The sequence below is a fragment of the Lithobates pipiens genome, unplaced genomic scaffold (genome assembly GCF_037356315.1).
Source record: "Lithobates pipiens isolate NorthernLeopardFrog02 unplaced genomic scaffold, aLitPip1_a1.2 Scaffold_8, whole genome shotgun sequence".
Lineage (NCBI taxonomy): Eukaryota > Metazoa > Chordata > Amphibia > Anura > Ranidae > Lithobates > Lithobates pipiens.
Window position 1 is genome coordinate 297,646,945 of NW_027507903.1, and position 19,468 is coordinate 297,666,412.

General features: G+C 44.1%; 1 protein-coding gene across 1 annotated transcript in view; it reads right to left on the reverse strand.

Annotated features, from left to right (window-relative positions):
• Nucleotides 1-14,201, reverse strand: part of GRK6 (G protein-coupled receptor kinase 6) — a 78,547-nt gene extending 64,346 nt beyond the window's left edge. The window contains exons 1-2 of the mRNA XM_077472548.1: nt 14,049-14,201; nt 6,201-6,296 (exon numbers count right to left, since the gene is read on the reverse strand). Of these exons, the coding sequence (XP_077328674.1) occupies nt 6,201-6,296; nt 14,049-14,100 (148 nt within the window). The 5' untranslated portion in view covers nt 14,101-14,201. The remainder of the gene's footprint in view (nt 1-6,200; nt 6,297-14,048) is intronic.
• Between the last annotated feature and the right edge of the window lie 5,267 nt (nt 14,202-19,468).

Genomic DNA, 19,468 nt, shown 5'->3' on the forward strand with positions numbered 1-19,468 from the left:
TACACCACACTTTAAGGTTATTAACCGATCGAAACAATAATCTGCCAACTAATTGATTATGAAAACAATCGTTAGTTGCAGCCCTACATGCAGCCACGCTTCCTAGGCTGCCCTGATGTAAGTGAACAGTTAAGGAAACCAGTAGTGACATCACAAACACATAGCTTCAACTATCAACATTCCTGGGTAGAGATCAGAAAGGAGCAATCTCCCAGTCAGGGGACATCTAAGAAAAAGGAATTTACTGTATCTGTTTTTTGTTTTTTTTTTGTTGTTTTTTACTGAAATGGATTGAAAAGCAGGGTTTACGTACATTTTAAAGTGGACCTAAACACAAGAAGTGAAGATTTGCTATATTACAGAGAGCGTAATGAAATGTTAATTATGTCCACCTGAAAACCTCTTGATATGCGAGTATGCCTAGGCACTCCTGTGCTTACAGTATCATAGCTCTACATCTTCAGTGTGAATCCAAGTCACTGCTGCCTCAGACTGCTAGTTTATAGAGATCTGGAGTGAGATTGATGATGCAGTTATTGTGATGCTCATTGTTTTCCTTGCTGGAGGCTCTGTCATGAGGAAGGAAAACCCTGCCTCTACCAAGACAGCCACCTCTATAGAGAGACACAGTGCAGAACAAGGGGTGAAAAGTCAGTAATGGAGAAAAGATCATCAGCAGGGAGACCACACGCTATACTGATGACAGTCCTCTTTCTGCCTCATTTGGACACAGTTTCCAGAGTTTTGTTCCGCTTTCTCAGAGCCTTGCATCTCTCAGGGACAGGCGATTTGTATATTTTCCAGACATTATATGGAGTCTCACTCGTGCTCTGATTTTCACACATTTTACAAAGTGGAGAATGCAGTAGGGATACCATAAAGGTGGTGAAAACACCCTAAACACTGGGCAGAGTAGAGCCAGGAATTAAAACCATGAGATCTCGCCACTGGAATACTCAAGAAATAGAAGAATCTAGTGAGTATCGCACCACATTCCACCTGTAAAAGAAATGTCACTTATGGGTGGGCATGCTCTTTAATAAATAAACTAATTTATTCAGGGAAGCCTATCCCACACCCACCTAACAACTATCCCCGAGCCATCTCCATCAAATCATTCCCCGCAGCTATTACCTTTAGTACCACCCCCTCCCTTTAGAATGTAAGATCTACGAGCAAGGCCCTCCTGTACCTTTTGTATTGAACTGTACTGTAATTGTGTTGTACCCCCCATACATTGTAAAGTGCTGTGCAAAATGTTGGCGCTATATAAATCATGAATAATAATAATAAAAATGATGATAATAATAATAATAAATACAGTGTAAGGAGCAATGGTGATCAACAAAATACAACAGGAGGTCACATTTTGCCAATTCCGAGCAACAAAAAGATGGTTGCCAAGGGTTTCTGCACATTATTTACCTTACCCAGTTTTTAACAAACGAAACAATCTACCATAGCCGTCAACACATATACATATACAGTATAACCAGTTTGGGAGGGAGCCAACACACTGACAAGAAGGTTACAGGATTGTGGGAGGAACACACACACACACACACACACACACACACACAGGAAGGACATATAAACTCTATGCAGATCATATCCCTGGGAAAAAAATAAATAAATCTAATCCATCCATGAAAAACTGCAAGGTGAGAGTGCCATTTAGCTGCCACAACTAAATAATGATTTTTTTATTTAGCAGATCTCTAGTATCTGACACCCTCACAAAACACAAGCAGTACAACTATAACTAGCAAAACAGGTTACATTTTGCCATAGATTCAATCTCTTAGAGCAACAAAAATTTCCAAAACCAATATAGCGTGTAGATAAATAAGAGCATACTTCTACATTTTCTTTTAGTGCATGGGTCTAGAGCTGGAAAAACATAAAAGTTTAAAAATAAATAGTATCTGAATACCAAGTACTGAGCATACATTTAGGAATAAATATGTTGTACTACCTCCTTTAAATACGCTGTCAAAAACATAAAATGTGTAAGTAAAGCTAAACAAAATAATATAGCGACAAAATGAATCAAAGTAATAGTGAAAAGCGACATCCATAATAAGAATCATATAGCATAAAAGTCCATCTCCTGTGATTATGTTGTGTTATCAATCAATAACCACGTGTCAACTCCAGTGATCCACCACTATTGCAAACGCAAGCCTCTTAGCAGAAGCACAAGACCCCCATCTAAGTGCATAGTTGTGATCTTGAAGCTCCAGCCAGCATACAGCCATGCTTAAGCAATTGTATGTTCCACCCTAATAATATTTCTTCGTATGCGAGTACCCATCATTTTTATGAATAAAATTTCAAATTTTATATAGGATTAGGCTATGTGCCCTGTTTCCTTCCTTTGCAGTGTATATGTGAAGCGAGGCTGGAGATTCCACTTACGCACTTATGACCTCTTATGTGAAGGTCCTGTGTTTCTGGTAAGAAGCTTGGATTTGCATTGGTGGTCGATCACTGGAGGGTATGTGTATTTAGTTAATATTTTTCCACACAGAATACTCAGTGGAGATGGACTGTGATGCTATGTGATTCCTCATTCCTTTATAGACATACTACACTCAGATGGCACTGCTTGTAGAAGACAAGTTGCTCCCTCCTCAATGGCTGTGATTGACAGCAGGGGGAACCAATGGCGCCTCTCAGCCAAAGATGGAGAGACCTGCGAGAGCCACTGGGATGTCCATGGGAATGTCGGACCATTATTTCAGAGGTTTATTTGTGAGGTCAGGCACTGATGTGGACAATAAGGCCTGGCTCACAGTCTCTGCTCTAATCCATCCAGGATGAGGTCAGGACAGTCAAGTTTCTCCACCCCAAACTTGCTCATCCATGTCTTTATGGACCTTGCTTTGTGCACTAGTCCAAATCATGTGCTTGATTGTTTTCCAGGGGTTGGGCTTGGCCCCTTAGTTCCAGTGAAGGGAACTCTTAAGGCGTCAGCATACCAAGACATTTTGGAATATTTCATGCTCCCAACTTTGTGGGAACAGTTTGGGGATGGCCCCTTCCTGTTTCAACATGACTGCACACCAGTGCACAAAGCAAGGTCCATAAAGACATGGATGAGAGATTTTGGGATGGAGGAACTTGACTGGCCTGACCTCAACCCAAAGAAAACACCTTTGGGATTAATTAGAGGGGAGACTGCGAGCCAGGCCTTCTTCTCCAACATCAGTGTCTGACCTCACAAATGCGTTTCTGGAAGAATGGTCAAACATTTCCATAGACACACTCCTAAACCTTGTGGTTAGCCTTCCCAGAAGAGTTGAGCTGCAAAGAGTGGGCCAATTCAATATTGAACCCTACAAATTAGAGGCCCCATACATACTATTATATTTTCTGCAGATTTATCAAAACCATATAATATGAGGTAAAACCTTAAGAATTTCAATTTGTATGCAGTTAGGCAGGCCCTTGCACATGTGTTTTGGTAAATCAAAAGACAAAAATCTGCAGAAATAGTGTGTATGGGGGTCTAAGACTGGGATACTATTAAAGTTCATATGCTTGTAAAGGCAGGAGTCCCAATGCATTTGGTAATGTACAAAGAAAAAAACCTTCAGCCTTTTATTCACTTTGTCACTATATTATTATGCTTAGTGATTTTTATGCATTTATGTTATTGATTGCAAATTTAAAGAGAATAGCTCAACATATTTATTTGTAAACTCACAACCCTGCAGGCAATTTAGCAGTTTGAATAATGTCAGTGTCAATCCACTTTCTGGAGTGCAGAGCATTATGGACCTGCAACCTGGGAAAGCACTCCCTGCATTACAGGAAAAGCAGTGAAATCAAATACAGGAGCAAATTAAAAAATGTTGCCCGTATAGCTGTAGGCTCAGGGAAACATACAGTAAAGCCTTTTCTAAATAAAGGCATTTAGCGAATGATAGGCAAAATGACATATCCCCTTCCCTTGGCTGCAAAGGTTAACTGCTACTCTTGACTTGGAGATGTTGAATAAAGTGTTAAAGGGGTTGTAAACCCTTAACAAAAATAAATAAATAAAAAAACACACACCTGCAAGACAAAAAGGCATAATGAGCTAGTATGCATAGTATACTAGCTCATTATGAATTATTTACCTGAGATCAAAGCCCCCACAGCAGTCCTTCTTCACCGCTCCGGAGGCCGACATCTCTCCCGTGGGTTACTTCCAGGTATTGCGGCTCCGGCCAATGACATCACTCCCACGTATGCGCACAGGAGCCGCCGGTAACGGCATAGCATAACTGAAACAACAGCACGTATGTGCCGTTGCTTTAGTGCGCATGTGCCAATGACGTTGGCACATGCAAATACAGGGATGTCTCCTAAACCATGCAGGTTTAGGAGATATCCAGTGTAGCTACAGGTAAGCCTAATTATAGGCTTGCCTGTAGTATAAAGTGGTAGTAAAGGGTTTACAACCAATTTAAAATTTACACAAGCAGTGCCCTGAAGCCTCCAGTTGCAGCTCTGACATCATCCTGTACAATACAAGACCAACAGTCCTGCATTCTATGGAAGGATGCTGGGGTCCCACCCACCACCCAGAGCATCAGGCAGTGGAGAAGAGTGTCAGTTGCTGAGGAAACATGGAAAAAAAGCAAATATATCACATTTTTTCATAATCCCCTAGACCAGGGGTCTCCAAACATTCTAAACAAAGGGTCCGTTTGCTCTCCTTCAGACTTAAGGGGGGCTGGATTGTGGGCATTGGGAGTAGAAAAGGTCCCAACACCAATAGGAATAAATAATGCCTCATCATTGGTATCATTGGGTGGAATTGTGCCCTATTGTTGGTGTCATTGGGAGGAATTCTGCCACCACTTGGTGTCGGGAGGGGGGGGTGGAATTATGCCCCATTGTTGGTATTAGTGGATGAAAATAGTGCCCCAAGGGCTGGATGAGAGCAAGCAAAAGGGAGCCGCATCTGGCCCCCCGGGCCAGTTTAGAGAGTACTGCCCTAAAAGAGCAGTTAACCCTTGCAGAAGAAATGGGGCCCACTGCAAGTGAAAACTGTTCCTGTCACTGGAGTACAGCTTTAATTAATAAAAACCCAATTTTAAAGGCGGAAAAAAAAATGCAATGGGCCCCCCCACATTGTAATCATTACCTCCAAGGGGTAGAGGAACCGGCTGTAATACTATCCATATTCCTCGCTCCAGTGCTTCCCTCTTTTCTCCAATGCTCTGGGCTGTGGCCCGGACCCTCACCTACAATGCAGGAGTGCTGGACCTGCATTTTATGTGAGGAGGGAAGCATGTGAACGTGGCTAGGAACCTCTTAGAAAGACTTTGAAGGAGCAATTGCACCAATGGCAGGACTCTGCTGGAGCAGGAATAAGACTTCATGAGCATTTAACCCTTGCAGTGTGGGGGCCCCATTGCAAGGATTTTTTTTTTTTTTTTTACTTGTCTCCAGAGTTGGGCTTTAAATTAGTTCTAAAAGGCAGATAGTATTTTTTTTTACCCCAATGCATTCTATGCAGGGTAAAATCCTTCTCTATGCAGCTTCCCCTCAGTGCCCCCCATTATACTAACCCAAGCCCAATGTCGATTTAGCACTGTGCATGAGAGTAGCATCGCTGTTCTCTCTCTCTCTCCTCACTGGCTTAGACACAGCAGTGAGAACTATTGTCTCCTGCTGCTGTCAATCACAGCCAGTGAGAAGGAATCGGGGACTGCAGCCAAGTCAATAGACACGCAGAGCGCAGCTCGCAAGCAAGTCAGCATGACTGCCCCCATAGCAAGCGACTTGCTATGTTGCACTCAGATGGGGGGAGGGGGGGGGGGGGGTTTGGAGCCAGGACCACCAGAGAGGGACTCAAATAGAGGAGGATCGAGGCTGCTCTGTGCAAAACCATTGCACAGAGTAGGCAAGTATACCATGTTTGTTGTTATTTATTTTAATTTTTTTTCCTTTATAAAACACTTTAAAGTGTATTCTAACAAAACAAGGAATTTCAAGTACGGTAGATTTTCACAGTGAAATAATTATACATATGTGTACTACATTGCACATAAGCTAGCTTACACAGGAAGTGGGTTAAGTACCACAACAAGAGGAAGCTGCGCAACCATATTAGTCAACACTAACTACAGAAGCTTTTTCGTCAGTTCTAGCTTGTGACATAACAGACGTGTCAAGGGTGAGCTGGGATGCAATGGGCAACTCACCGATCGTACGCCTTAGCTCCTCACATTCGCTGATATGTGGAAACTGCAGCATCTGTCGCCATTTTTTGCTCTTTCCTTTTCGGTTTCCCCCGCCACCTGTAAATAAACAAGACACCTGTCAGGTCCAATCCAGCATAACAGGTGACAGGCCGTATGTGTAGGCAAATCCCTGGACTAGGTTTGACTAGAGCTTCCACAAGATTTAGGAAAATACTATCAACATGCAAATAAATTATTTGCCCTCTAAAAACACGAAACAAAGTAAACTGCCTCACGCACGACACAAATTCTAATGATGGGCAGAAAACAAATTTTCATTTTGAAAAACACAAAGCTTACTTTGCTGGTGAAAGTGTAATGAATGGACAAAAAAAAAAAAAAAAAAAAAAAGTGAGACGTTCCCGAAGTCTAGAAGATTATTTGTTCAAAATAAAAAAATTACTCATTCATGTAAAAATCCCAACATCTGTCGGGAAAGCATATCAGTAAAACTGGACTGAGGGGGTGGGGCATCGATCAATACCATGCACAGCAAGGCAGCAGCAAGGGAATGTGCGTTAGATTAATTCCTTCTTACCCGCTGTGACAGAATGGGGGACATTTACCAACCAAATTAGGATACACTATCAAATACAAATCAGGAGACACTATAAAATGCAAAACAGGCTGCCTCTCAGTTAGCAAAGTCCATTTGTCTGCCCTGCGCCTGTAATTCTGGCAGCCAATTGCAACAGATATGTAAAGGATCTGTGACAAATGTGTCCCTTTAGATCAGGGTTACTCAACCAGGGTTCCACAGAACTTTAGGGTTCCTCCAGAGGTTGCTAGGGGTTCCTTGAGCAATCAGCAATTTCTTCCTCTCAGATAAGTTCCCACTGACACCATTGATCTTTTTTAGCCATCTGTAAGGAGGTAATTCTTCCCAATGACCACAAGTGTAAGAATTCTTCCCACTCGAGCTGAAAGTCTGTCCCACTGCTTCTGTTTGGGGCTCATTCACACGAGCACAAAGGCCAAGTTTTGTTGCCTGCATCCAGAGCCATGCATCCATCCCTGTGCGAATGTAACTCAGATGTGCGGGAACATCCATACCTGCCTCATCCCATGCTTGCCTCCAGGACTTTTCCCAAGCCTCTTCCATCCTCTGGAATGGTCTACCCCAATCTGTTCAACTATCTCCTACTCCCCCTCCCCCCCAACTTTCAGACGATCTCTGAAAACTCATCTCGTCAGAAAATCCTATCCGGCCCCCACCTAACAACTGTACATTAAATTTTCTCAATCAGCACATCCCCCACAGCTATTACCTCTTCTATGTCTTGACCCTCCCTCTTAGATTGTAAGCTCTAACGAGCAGGGCTTTCTGATTCCTACTGTATTAAATTGTACTGTCTAGCCTCAAGTTGTAAAGTGCTGCGTAAACTGTCGACACTATATAAATGCTGTATAATAATAATAATAATAATAATAATAATAATAATAGAGCTGCTGCATCTGTCAGCCTGTCATTGATTTTAACAGGCTTGCATAAAACCCCTGTGCCCCCCAGACATAAACACGGACTTTCTGCATGCTGTGCTTATGGGAGATCTCCGAACAGAGAGACTACAATTCCCATCTGCCATTGCGGCACAAGGACTGTAGTGCCCAAAGGAGTGCAATTGTGCCATCACTGCACTTGTCATCGATTGATACTTTCTCCAGCCCCATAACTGAAGGCCCGTACTTTGGTAGGGACCTTCAGCTGGAGGATTACACCCATTTCACACTGAGGGCAGTTTGCAGGCGCTCTAGTGTTAAAAATAGCTCCTGAAATCTGCCCTAAAACAGCTGCTCCATTGTCTAAGCCGGAGCAGTGCGTTGTCAGGGAATCAGGAAAAGTCCTGCCAGCAGCTTCTTTGGAGTGGTGTGTTTACTGCTCTTCCCATTAAAATTAATGGGAGCTATACCGCCGGCAAAACGCTGCATTGTGGGCGGTTTTAACCTTTTCTCGGCCGCTAGCGAGGGGTTAAAAATGACCCGCTAGAGGGCGAAATGCGCTGCAAATCCGACGGTAAAACTCTCTAAATATAGCAGCGTTTTACCACCGACGCTATGGGCGGCACAGTGTGAAAGGGGTCTTAGTCCGCAGGAGCCAGAGCATTGCACTGATTGCAGCTGTAATGCTTAGCATGCTGCAATGACCATAATTACTTTTATTTTTTATTTTATTTTTTTACTTTTTATTGGTTTCGTACACAAATACAAAACAAAAAGTACAACAGAGAGACAATCAGCACTACAACATTATTAATCAATGTGGGTGCATTTATTATTTGTTTGCAAAACGTAGACTTGGCCCGAGGTTAAAGCTGTATTAAACCCAAAAGCAAACATTTATTGTGCAGCTTTCCAATTCTAAGATGTGTTGGCTGCATTCGTTTTTATTTAGACTTGTTTTCTTTTATTTTTCACCTGGTGATCCAGCCAGTAAGTCTGAGTTTTTATTTTCAATAGAATAAGCTGTCCTGCAGATGTTGCAATTACAAGGATGAGACAAACCAGTTACCGCTGATAGAGGTACTTACAATGATCCGCTTTTAGTTATGTAAAGCTTTTATCTCAAAAGAAAAAAAAAAAAAAAATATGTTTTTCTAACTGCTTGGGTACCTGCAGTGTTAGCTGGAGTAGCTTCAATTTGTTAGTATATCTAAATCTGCTGGTCCATCTAACACTCCCCTCCTGCCAGACTGACAATGCTACTGTCCAAAGATGTCTCTGTTGCCTCTTCATCCAGAGTGGAGCCCCCCCCCCCCCCCCCCCGCATCTAATACATTTCTGTTTCTTGGTTTAATACCGCTTTAAAGTGTAAGTTCACGTTTACATAAAATCTGTAAAGGTGACCTAACAGGATGCCTCCGCTCTCCCCGATGTACTTACCTCCCACTGCTCCGGTAGCTCTGCGCTGCCAGCTGCACTAGGGGCAGTGTGGTACAAGATTTATCGCATCCCACTGTTCCCTCTCTTTTGTTTTGTATGAGCTTTATTTGAAGTGTACAAAACATACACTTCATACACTACAATGCCTGGCAGTGCGATTCAGGCCAATGTCCTGCGATAAAATGGAGCATGTCTGCATTTTAGTGCAGCGCTAGTCTGTGTCGCAGTGGCAAAGGGACAGAATTGCTTCCTGTGTATTTCTGCGGTGACAGCCGTTTTACTATGTGGCAAAACATCTGACTGCTTTTTTTTATTTTTACATCTCTCCTACAATTGTTTTCAGGCAATGTTTTTGTCCTGTGCATGCTCCTTATCCTCCAGTGATGCATTTCACAGCCACTAGTGTAGAGTGAGCAGAGCTGGTATTTATGGCCACACGCTATGCTCCTCTATGTGTAGAACAATTCCCATAGAACTAAATGCATCTGGTTAAATAGTAGGAGAGGATAAAAATAAATAAATAAAGAAGACAAGTCCAACCTATGTGCAATTATAGGTCAGTATTACCTTGTATATCCCTGTATGTTACAGATGTTCAGATGCTTAGCTAATAGTTCAGAGCTCACAATCTTTCCTCATAACTAATATCCTTCAGACCCTTTATTAGCTTAGTTGCCCTTCTCTGGACTCGCTCCATTTCCAGTACATCCTTCCTGAGGACTGGTGCCCTGAACTGGACAAAATATTCCAGGTGCGACTGGACCAGAGTCTTGTAGAGCAGGAGAATTATCGTTTTATCTCTGGCATTAATCCCTTTTTAATGCATGTCAATATTCTGTTTGCTTTGTTAGCAGCAGCTTGGCATTGCTGAGCCTATCATCCAAGATTCCTAGATTCTCCCTGAGGTTTGCGCCCCCCAGTGTATAGATAGGTAGGCGTGTAGTCTCTCTCAGAAGCAAGCAAGACAGGGTGGCTACATTCACATACACGGGAAAGGGGGATGAGGAAGAAACAGCCACCCCAGCAAAGAAAATCAGAGAATTGTAGAAACAAATCTTGCATTTGAGAGACAAAACAAAAAAGGAAGAAAGTAATATATAAGAAAAAAAAAAAAAAAAAAAAAAAAGGGGGGGGGGTCACGAGACCAAGATGTCACACAAGAAACATCCCATGATGGGTAAAAGCAAAGAGCTCTCTCAAGACCTTCGCCACCTTATTGTTGCAAAACATACTGATGGCATTGGTTACAGAAGGATTTCTAAACTTCTGAATGTTCCTGCGAGTGTAGTTGGAGCCATAATCTGGAAGTGGAAAGAACATAATTTCACCATAAACCGGCCACAACCAGATGTTCCTCGCAAGATTTCTGACAAAAGATAAAAAAAAAATAAAAAAAAATTCCCGGTCTTCCTGAAGCTCTCCACAAGTGGTCCTTGGCTCTTGGACAACTCTGCTGAGATCGTTCTATCTATCGAGAGAGATAGAGATCTCTTGATAGATAGATCTCAGGAGAGTTGTCCAAGAGCCAAGGACCACTTGTGGAGAGCTTCAGGAAGACCTGGAATTAGCAGGTACAATTGTTTCAAAGAAAACAATAAGTAATGCACGCAACCACCATGTGAGTCAAACTCTTTGGATGCCATTATACACGCCATGTTTGGAGATCAAATGGCACTGCAACATCATCCCAAAAACACCCCCATACTAACAGTGAAGTTTGGAGGTGGAAACATGGTGTGGGGTTGTTTTTCAGCATACAGTTCTGGCAAACTTCATGTCATTCAAGGAAGGATGAATAGAAAAATGTAACAAGACATTCTTGATAAAAATCCACTGCCATCTACCAGGGTGATGATGATGATGATGATGATGATGAAACAAGGGTGGACATTTCAGCAAGACAATGATCCCAAACACAAAGCCAAGGAAACTCTCAATTGGTTTCAAAGAAAGAAAATAAAGCTGCTAGAATGGTCCAGGTAATTACATGACTTGAATCCAATAAAAATTCTATGGAAAGAACTAAAGATCAGAGTTCATAGAAGAGGCCCACGGAACCTTCAAGATTTGAAGACTGTGTGGAAGAATGGGCCAAAATCACACTTGAGCAATGCATTGGACTAGTTTCTCAGTACAGGAGGAGTCTTGAAGCTGTCATCATTAACAAAGGATTTTGTACCAAGTATTAAATACATTTCAGTTAGCGTGTTCAATACTTTTCCCTGTGCCATTCCATTTTATTACACAGAATTTCATTTCTGAACTTATTTGTATATATGGATTGCATGGGTTGTTACTAAGGATAAGCTCAGGCGTGTTCGCAACCCGAACGTACAGAGCCCGCCAGGAAGTCGGCACCGTGCAGCACTAATCACAGGCAGTGAGACATTTCCCGGCCCGCAGCTGCAGAGATCAAGAAATGTCTCACTGCCTGTGATTAGCATTGTGCGGTGCTGACTTCCTGGTGGGCTCTACACTTGCGGGTTGTGAACACGCCTGAGCTCATCCTTAATTGTTACTAGAGATGGGCTCAGGCACGTTTGAAATCCCACCTGCCCAATCCCACCAGAAAGCTGACACTGTACAGCGCTAATCACAGGCAGAGACATTGTCTGATCGGTGCAGCTGCGGGCCGGGAAATGTCTCCATGCCTATTATTAGTGATGTGCAGAGTCAGCTTCCTGGCGGGATCGGGCAAGAGGGATTTCAAATACGCCCGAGCCCATCTCTAGTTGTTACCGACATGTAGTGAAAATTTCAGGTCAATAGCACCTTTAGAAATATATTTCCCTAGAAAAATGGTGAGGTGTTCAATACTTATGTTACCCTCTGTACAGTCTACTTATATTTAGACGTGTTTCATTTATTTTATTAAGAGTTTAGCGTCACTTTAAAGTAGCTTCTTTTACCTGTTCTTGTGCCACCAAAAACACCCATCGTTATGGACCATACACCCGATCCAAAAATCGGACGGAAAATAACGCTTTCGAAGCGATCGTATAATAATCGGATCCTTAGTACAGAGCTTTTCGAGAGCAGATGACAACAGTTCATCCGGTATTATCTGATCGAGCAAACACGACAATGTCTCGTACAATACCAGATCATACAATTTTCGTTTAACCACTTGCCGCCCGCCTACCTTCAAATGACAGCTGGGCAGTGCAGTGCATTTCTCGTTCTGGGTGACGTCATAAGACGGCTTACCAGAATGACCGCTCTCGTGCGCCCCTGATCTGTGTAAAGAGCCACGGCTTTTTAACCATGTGATCGGCTGTGTCCAATCAGATGGAAACACAGAGATGCCGGTAATCTGCGCTCCTCGCCTCACACTGAGAGTGTGAGGAGTGCCAATCAGTGGACAGCTAGGCATGTAATCAGGGCACAATAAAGGGGCCCACCACTGCCAACCAGTGCCCACAATTGCCACCAATCTGAGGCCATTAGCGATGCCAGTCATTGCTGGCTATCAGTGCTGCCCACTAATGCACATCACTGCTGCCCATCAATGCCGCCTATCTGTGCCACCCATTAGTGCCCATAAGTGCTGCGTTTTCATGCCTTCTCATCAGTGTCCCCTCATCAGTGCCACCTCATCAGCGCCCATTACTTATTTACAAAATTTACCTACAGAAACTAAGAATTTTTAGTCATTTTTTTTTTTAGTAAAAAATCCTAGGAGTGATTAAATACCACCAAAGGAAAGCTCTATTTGTGTGAAGACAATTCCACATGGTTACCATGTAGCACGTCCACGCAATTGTCATTCAAAAGTGTGAGAGCGCTGAAAGCTGAAAAATGGCCTGGGCAGGAAGGGAGTATAAGTGCCCTATATTGAGGTGGTTAATCAGCACACTTGTCTTCCGAAAATACAATAGAAATACACTACAACACTTTACATTTTTTATTCGTACAAGAATTTTCTTCCCTAGCATGCAAAAAATAAAAATAAAAAAAAAAATAAAAAAAAATCTGATGATCTGTCATACGATTTTCAGATCGTATGTACTGGCCATAAGTCTCAATATTTCAGAATTTTTTTTATTTTATCTTTAAAAAACAAACAAACACACACACCAAATACAAAACCAAACCCACAGCAATATTAAATAAAGAACACTACCCTAAATACACCCACTCCAAAAGAGAAAAAAAAAAAAAAAAAAAACACACAACAATCAAAATACAGAACAAAACCGACAAAAATATAAAATAAACTACCCAAAATACACCCACACAAAACATCATATAAAAGAAAAAAATATATATATCAATAAACACAAACACACAACAATCAAATACAAAACAAAGCCCCCAACAATATTAAATAAACAACACTACCCTAAATACACCCACACAAACATCCTCTAAAAGATAACAAAAAATAAAAATAAAATTTAAAAAAACAAAACACTCAAAATACAGAACAAACCCCACAACAATAGTAAATAAACTAAACTACCCTAAATATACCCACACAAACATACTCTAAAAGATAAAAAATAATATAAAAAAAAAAGTTTTATTTCCCCCCCCACAAGAAGAATGGTGTGTCCCCTCTGCAAACTTTGTGTGAGATGAATTTGGCCCAAATCACTTGTCTCATCCCTAATAGTGAATCCTTGTGATGTGTTTAATGAGATGTCCCCAGTCGCAGATATAGAGTGATGAAGGAAGAAGATCCAGCAGAACACCAATGCAATGACACTGATCATCTGCCATCACATTGTCACTGATCACCTCTGCACCTTCACCCCCATCACCCCCCATCAGCCTGGTGATCCTGTATGATGATCCTAGTATTGCCTGTGCAGGCAGGCACCTATGCTGACATTGCCACTCATACACATACAATAGGAGTCTCGCCTGTCACTTAGTCAGCCCCATAGAAGTTTCCCGAGCCCCCCTGCACCCCCCGCACACACTCACCTTCCCTGGCTTTCAGCAGCACGGTGTTGGCTACTATGTTCTCGAGCTCCATAGGTCCATAGGCCGGGGGGCTGCGAGCCTCGGGCGGCCACTCACTCCCTACCAGACTCTCAGCACCCAGCTGCCAATGACAGACCCCACCCACCAGGGCCAATCAACGTTCCGCCGCACCCCCGAACAGGGCGCCGATTGGCTGAAGTTTTCAATGCCACTAACTGCATTTTAGAGCACCGCTCTAATCGCTTTCTCCGCTGTCAGGAAGCTTGCGCGATGATTGGATAGGAATATGAATTGGGAGGGGTTAATGGGTGGCATTGCTAATGGGGTTGTGAGGTTGGGACGTCAGTCAGCCCCTGTCCTAATTTGTTTCCGAACCCCCTAGGGGAGGAGCTTCCCAGACTGTCTACTACTGGTGTCTTCGAGCTAGTGCAGTGACGCCGTGTGTTGGCTGGCGGAAGTTGGAACTGTGAGTGGGTGGCTGGCACGCTGACTGGACTGTGTACACCGCAAATGATGCGGCTATTACTGTGCACTGTCTACATACAATCACAAGAAAGGCTGAGAGAATTTCCCTAGGTTTGTTCTACATATTAATATTCATTTATTTTCTGAAAGAAAAGTGAATGTTGTTTCATTTTCCAGAGCATAAAAGATGAAATCTAATTGGTCACTGTGGGTAACTACATATTTGCCAACACTGTAGAAACATTTTTAGGGACACTTTTTATAACTTATTATAATTAGGAGGCGGGGCATGCATTTGTGTACGTGGCATATGAAAAATAAAACGAACGCTGAGAAATAGGGGTGGTTTATGTGAAATACTGGGCGTGGCTTGAGTGGGCTTGGCTCAAAGGGGGCGTGGTCAGAGTATGAGATGAATGACGGATGGAGGGACAGCAGGCCCAGATCCTACACCACAAAAGAAATATGTGTATTCTAGAAAGTTTAACAACCAGCAGATAAAGATACTTCAAACACCTGGTGTTGGCGCTTCAATCATCCATGGTTGTTATGGTGGCAGGATGATTGAAGCGCATTATTTGTATTATTACATTGTAATATAGAATTAAATCATTCAACTCACCATAATGCCCAATCAGTGAGATCCCTGAGCGTGTCACCTGCCATGTCTCCTGCCACCAACAGAGTCCGTCCTTGCATCAGGTGCCCTTAGCAGAGTCTGTCCTTGCATCAGGTGCCCCCAGCAGAGTCCGTCCTTGCATCAGGTGCCCCCAGCAGAGTCCGTCCTTGCATCAGGTGCCCCCAGCAGAGTCTGTCCTTGTATCAGATGCCCCCAGCTGAGTCCCTCCTTGCATCAGGTGCCCCCAGCAGAGTCCCTCCTTGCATCTGGTGCCCCTAGCAAAGTCCCTCCTTACATCAGGTGCCCCCAGCAGAGTCTGTCCTTGTATCAGGTGCCCCCAGCAGAGTCTGTCATTGCATCAGTTGCCCCCAGCAGAGTCAGTCCTTACACCAGTGTTCCCAGCCTCAGTCCTTACATCAGTGTCCCAGGCAGAGCCATAGTTACCCCCCTGTACATAGTTACCCCCCCGTACATACCGTACATAGTTACCCATCTCCCCTTAGTTAACCCCCCTGTGCATAGTTACCCCCCTGTACATAGTAACCCCTGTGCATTGTTACCCCCCGTACATAGTAACCCCCCAGTGCATAGTTTCCCCCCTGTGCATAGTTAACCCCCTGTGCATAATTACCTCCCCTGTAAATAGTTACCCCCCCCGTACATAGTAACCCCCCTGTACATAGTTAACCCCCCCTGTACATAGGTAACCCCCCCTGTACATTACAGTTACATCACTGCTTAGGCTTTACACTGAGAGAGACAAGAGAGAACAGAGCAAAAACTCCACGAGCGGCACCGTGTGTTCAGTGGAGAGGGGAGGGGCCAATCCATGCAGCTAACCCTGGCTTCAGAATTGTGAAGAGAGAAGCCGATTCATTGGCTGCACGGATTGAACCCCCTCCCCTCTCCACTGAACACAAGGGGAACGATCTAGCGGCGCTGCCGGTGGCCATTTTGTTGGGCCAGCTACTGCAAAAGCAAACATTCCCGATCTCCCTGGACAAGAAGGCAAAATCCCGAATCGGGACGGCCTCTGATTATTTACCTGAGATCGAAGCCCCCGCAGTGGTCCTCATTCTCTGGCTTTTGGGGGTTACTTCTGGGTATCGAGGCTCCGGTGCTGTGATTGACTGGAGCCACAATGACGTCACTCCTGTGCATGCGTGCGGGAGCCGCGAGTAACGGCACAATCTAACTGAAGCAACGGCACGTTTGCTTAAGTGTGCATGTGCCGATTATGTCGGCACATGCAAATACAGGGATATCTCCTAAACCATGCAGGTTTAGGAGCTATCCAGTGTAGCTACAGGCAAGCCTAATTATAGGCTTGCCTGTAGTAAAAACCAATTTAACGCCTTCTTTTCTCACTTTGTCATCTGCATTTTTTTTTTCTGTCACCCTCTGGTTCTGTTATATATGCTCTCTAACTCATAACATTAATCTTTCCCTCTCTTCTGGCATCTTCCCCAACACTCTAAAACAGTTGTCTCCAAACTGTGGCCCTAGGGCCGAATGTGGCCCTCTGTTAGTCGTTATCCGGCCCTTGGGACGCTATTTCTTCCACTGATATGAGGCGCTATATTTATACTGAAACTAGAGATGGAGTGCTAGTTCTCCCACTGATATCAATGATAGGGCACGAGTCCTCCCACTGATGTCAATGATAGGGCACTAGTCCTCCCACTGATGTCAATGATAGGGCACTAGTCCTCCCACTGATGTCAATGATAGGGCACTAGTCCTCCCACTGATGTCAATGATAGGGCACTAGTCCTCCCACTGATGTCAATGATAGGGCACTAGTCCTCCCACTGATGTCAATGATAGGGCACGAGTCATCCCACTGATATCAATGATAAGGCAGAGTCCTCCCACTGATATCAATGACAGGGCACTAGTTCTCCTACTGATATCAATGGCAGGCAGTGGCGTAACTAGAACCTTCAGGGCCCCAATGCAAGAAACAATGAAGGGCCCCCCTGGCAGGGCCCTTTACTCCGAGCTTGGTGGTGGAACAACAGGGCCTGGTTGCAAGTGGGTGGCTGCGTGTAAAGGAAACAATTTCTCCATTTCCCGCCGCTTCTCCACCTCTCCCTGCCACAGGCGTTCAGCGGCTGCAGGAGGAAAATAGAGAGATGGGTTCCTCAATGTCGGTGTTTCTCAATCTCAACCAGTCAGAGCAGCCTTTAAGTACATCCCTAGGTGAATGGGGCTGCACTGCAACCACTCTGCAACTGTGTGCATTTCATGCAGTTTCAGCATAGTGATGATGCATTTAAACGGGTTGTAAACCCTCATGCATCCTATGCATTAAGGTGAAAAAACACCTGGCAGTCACCGGAACCCCAGCCACCCACCCCCCCCCACCCCCCGTTTTAATGAGCCCTGGAAATTCACTAGGTGGAGATGCTTTCTTCCTTTGCCCGGGGGTTCTCTGCTCCTGATTGGATATATTGATAGCAGCTCAGCCATTGGCTCCCGCTGCTGTTAATCAAATCCAATGACGCGGGCGTCGGGGGTGCCTGCAAGGTAACCCCTCCCGGGAGATCGCTTCTCCTAGGGGGTTATCTGATAAGAGGAGGAGCCACGAGAGCCGCAGAGGGACTCCAGAAGATGAAGTTCGGGGGCCACTGTGCAAAAGGAGCTGCACAGTGAAGATAAGTATAACATGTTTGTTATAAAAAAAAAAAAAAAAAAAAAAGCAAACCTTTACAATCACATTAAGGGATTAAAACAGGTGGTCAGGAGGCAACATATTGCCTCTTTACCGGCTGTCAAATGCCTCTGAAAAGCAATCTGAGCACAGATCGCTTTTCAGAGGACCAGCATTTTTTTTTTGTTGCTACTTTGAACAAGCAAGAAAAAAAAAACTGTTCTGATTGTACACATATGGGGTAGGGCTGGGGAAAAAATCGTTTTGAATCCTGAATCGAGTTGAGAGGTCAAATCGATTCAAATTTTCAGCAAATCGTTTTTTTTTATTGGTTTTTTTTTCACCAGGATCGGTGCTGACACCGCACCGGTCCTGAGGAGCTGAGAGCAGGAGTTTTTTTTTTTTTGAAAATCGCCAAGCTGTAATATGGGGAGGGGGGCAGGATTAAGCGCGCATACATAAAACGCACATACATAAAATGTGCATACATACATCTAAACAGTGGCGGCTGGTGCTCAAAATTTTTGAGGGTGCAAAAAATTTTAGAAAAAAAATCATCAAATGCAGCCACTGTGCCATCAATCGCAGCCCCAAACACTGCTACTGTGCCCAACAAATGCTGCCACTGTACCCTCAATTGCAGCAACTGTGCCATCAATCGCAGCAACTGTGCCCAAACGCTGCTACTGTGCATTTAGGGTGGATGGGGGAACCCCTCCTGTGGAGCTATTGTATTCTGACAGTAGGGAGAGAGCTATAGCCGGCGACACTGATCAAGCAAACATTTTCCAGTAGACTGGTTGTATCGGAGTCAACCAAGAGATCAACTCCTGTGCAACCAGCCTGCCCATAGATGGATCGAATTTCGGCAGGTATATTCTGATTTGGACGAATTTCGATCCATCTATGGCCAGCTTTACTCCTGGACCTCTCTGCTGCCTTTGATATGGTTGACCACTCCCTGTTCCACAAAAAAATAGGATTTTTGTACTCACCGTAAAATCCTTTTCTCTGAAATTCATTGACGGACACAGCAACTCTTACTGACCTTAGGGTTATATTGCCCCTTTAGGAGAGGACTAGGCAGAAAGTGTTAAAAATAGCAACACTTGCACAGTACCACCCAGGAGGCGGTCCTACTGGCTATAAACCTTCGCACTGCATTTAGCAGCTCAGTTTGTCCAAAGCAGTACAAACATAAATAGGAGGGGGGTTCTGTGCCCGTCAATGAACTTCAGAGAAAAGGATTTTACGGTGAGTACAAAAATCCTATTTATTTTCTCTATCGTTCATTGACGGACACAGCAGCTCTTCTTGACCTTAGAGACGTCCCCAAGCAGTGTCAAAGAAAACGAGGGGTGGGAACAGCAAACAACAATAATTCCACCCATAACAACCAGAGCTCCTCAACGGAGGAGTTGCAACCTTAAACAGCCGCCTGCAAAACCTTGCGGCCAAAGCAAGCATCCAAAGATACGCCCACATTAACCTTGTAAAATTTAGTGAAAGTGTGAACGGATGACCAGGCTGCCGCCTAAACACCTGGGATGTTTGATGTCAGAAAGCCCAAGAGGCACCAATTGCCCTGGCTGAATGCGCCGTGACAGGAAAGGGAGGCACCCGTCCCCTTATGGCATAAGCCTGAACTGCAATCTGTCTGATCTACTGAGAGATGGTGGCCGA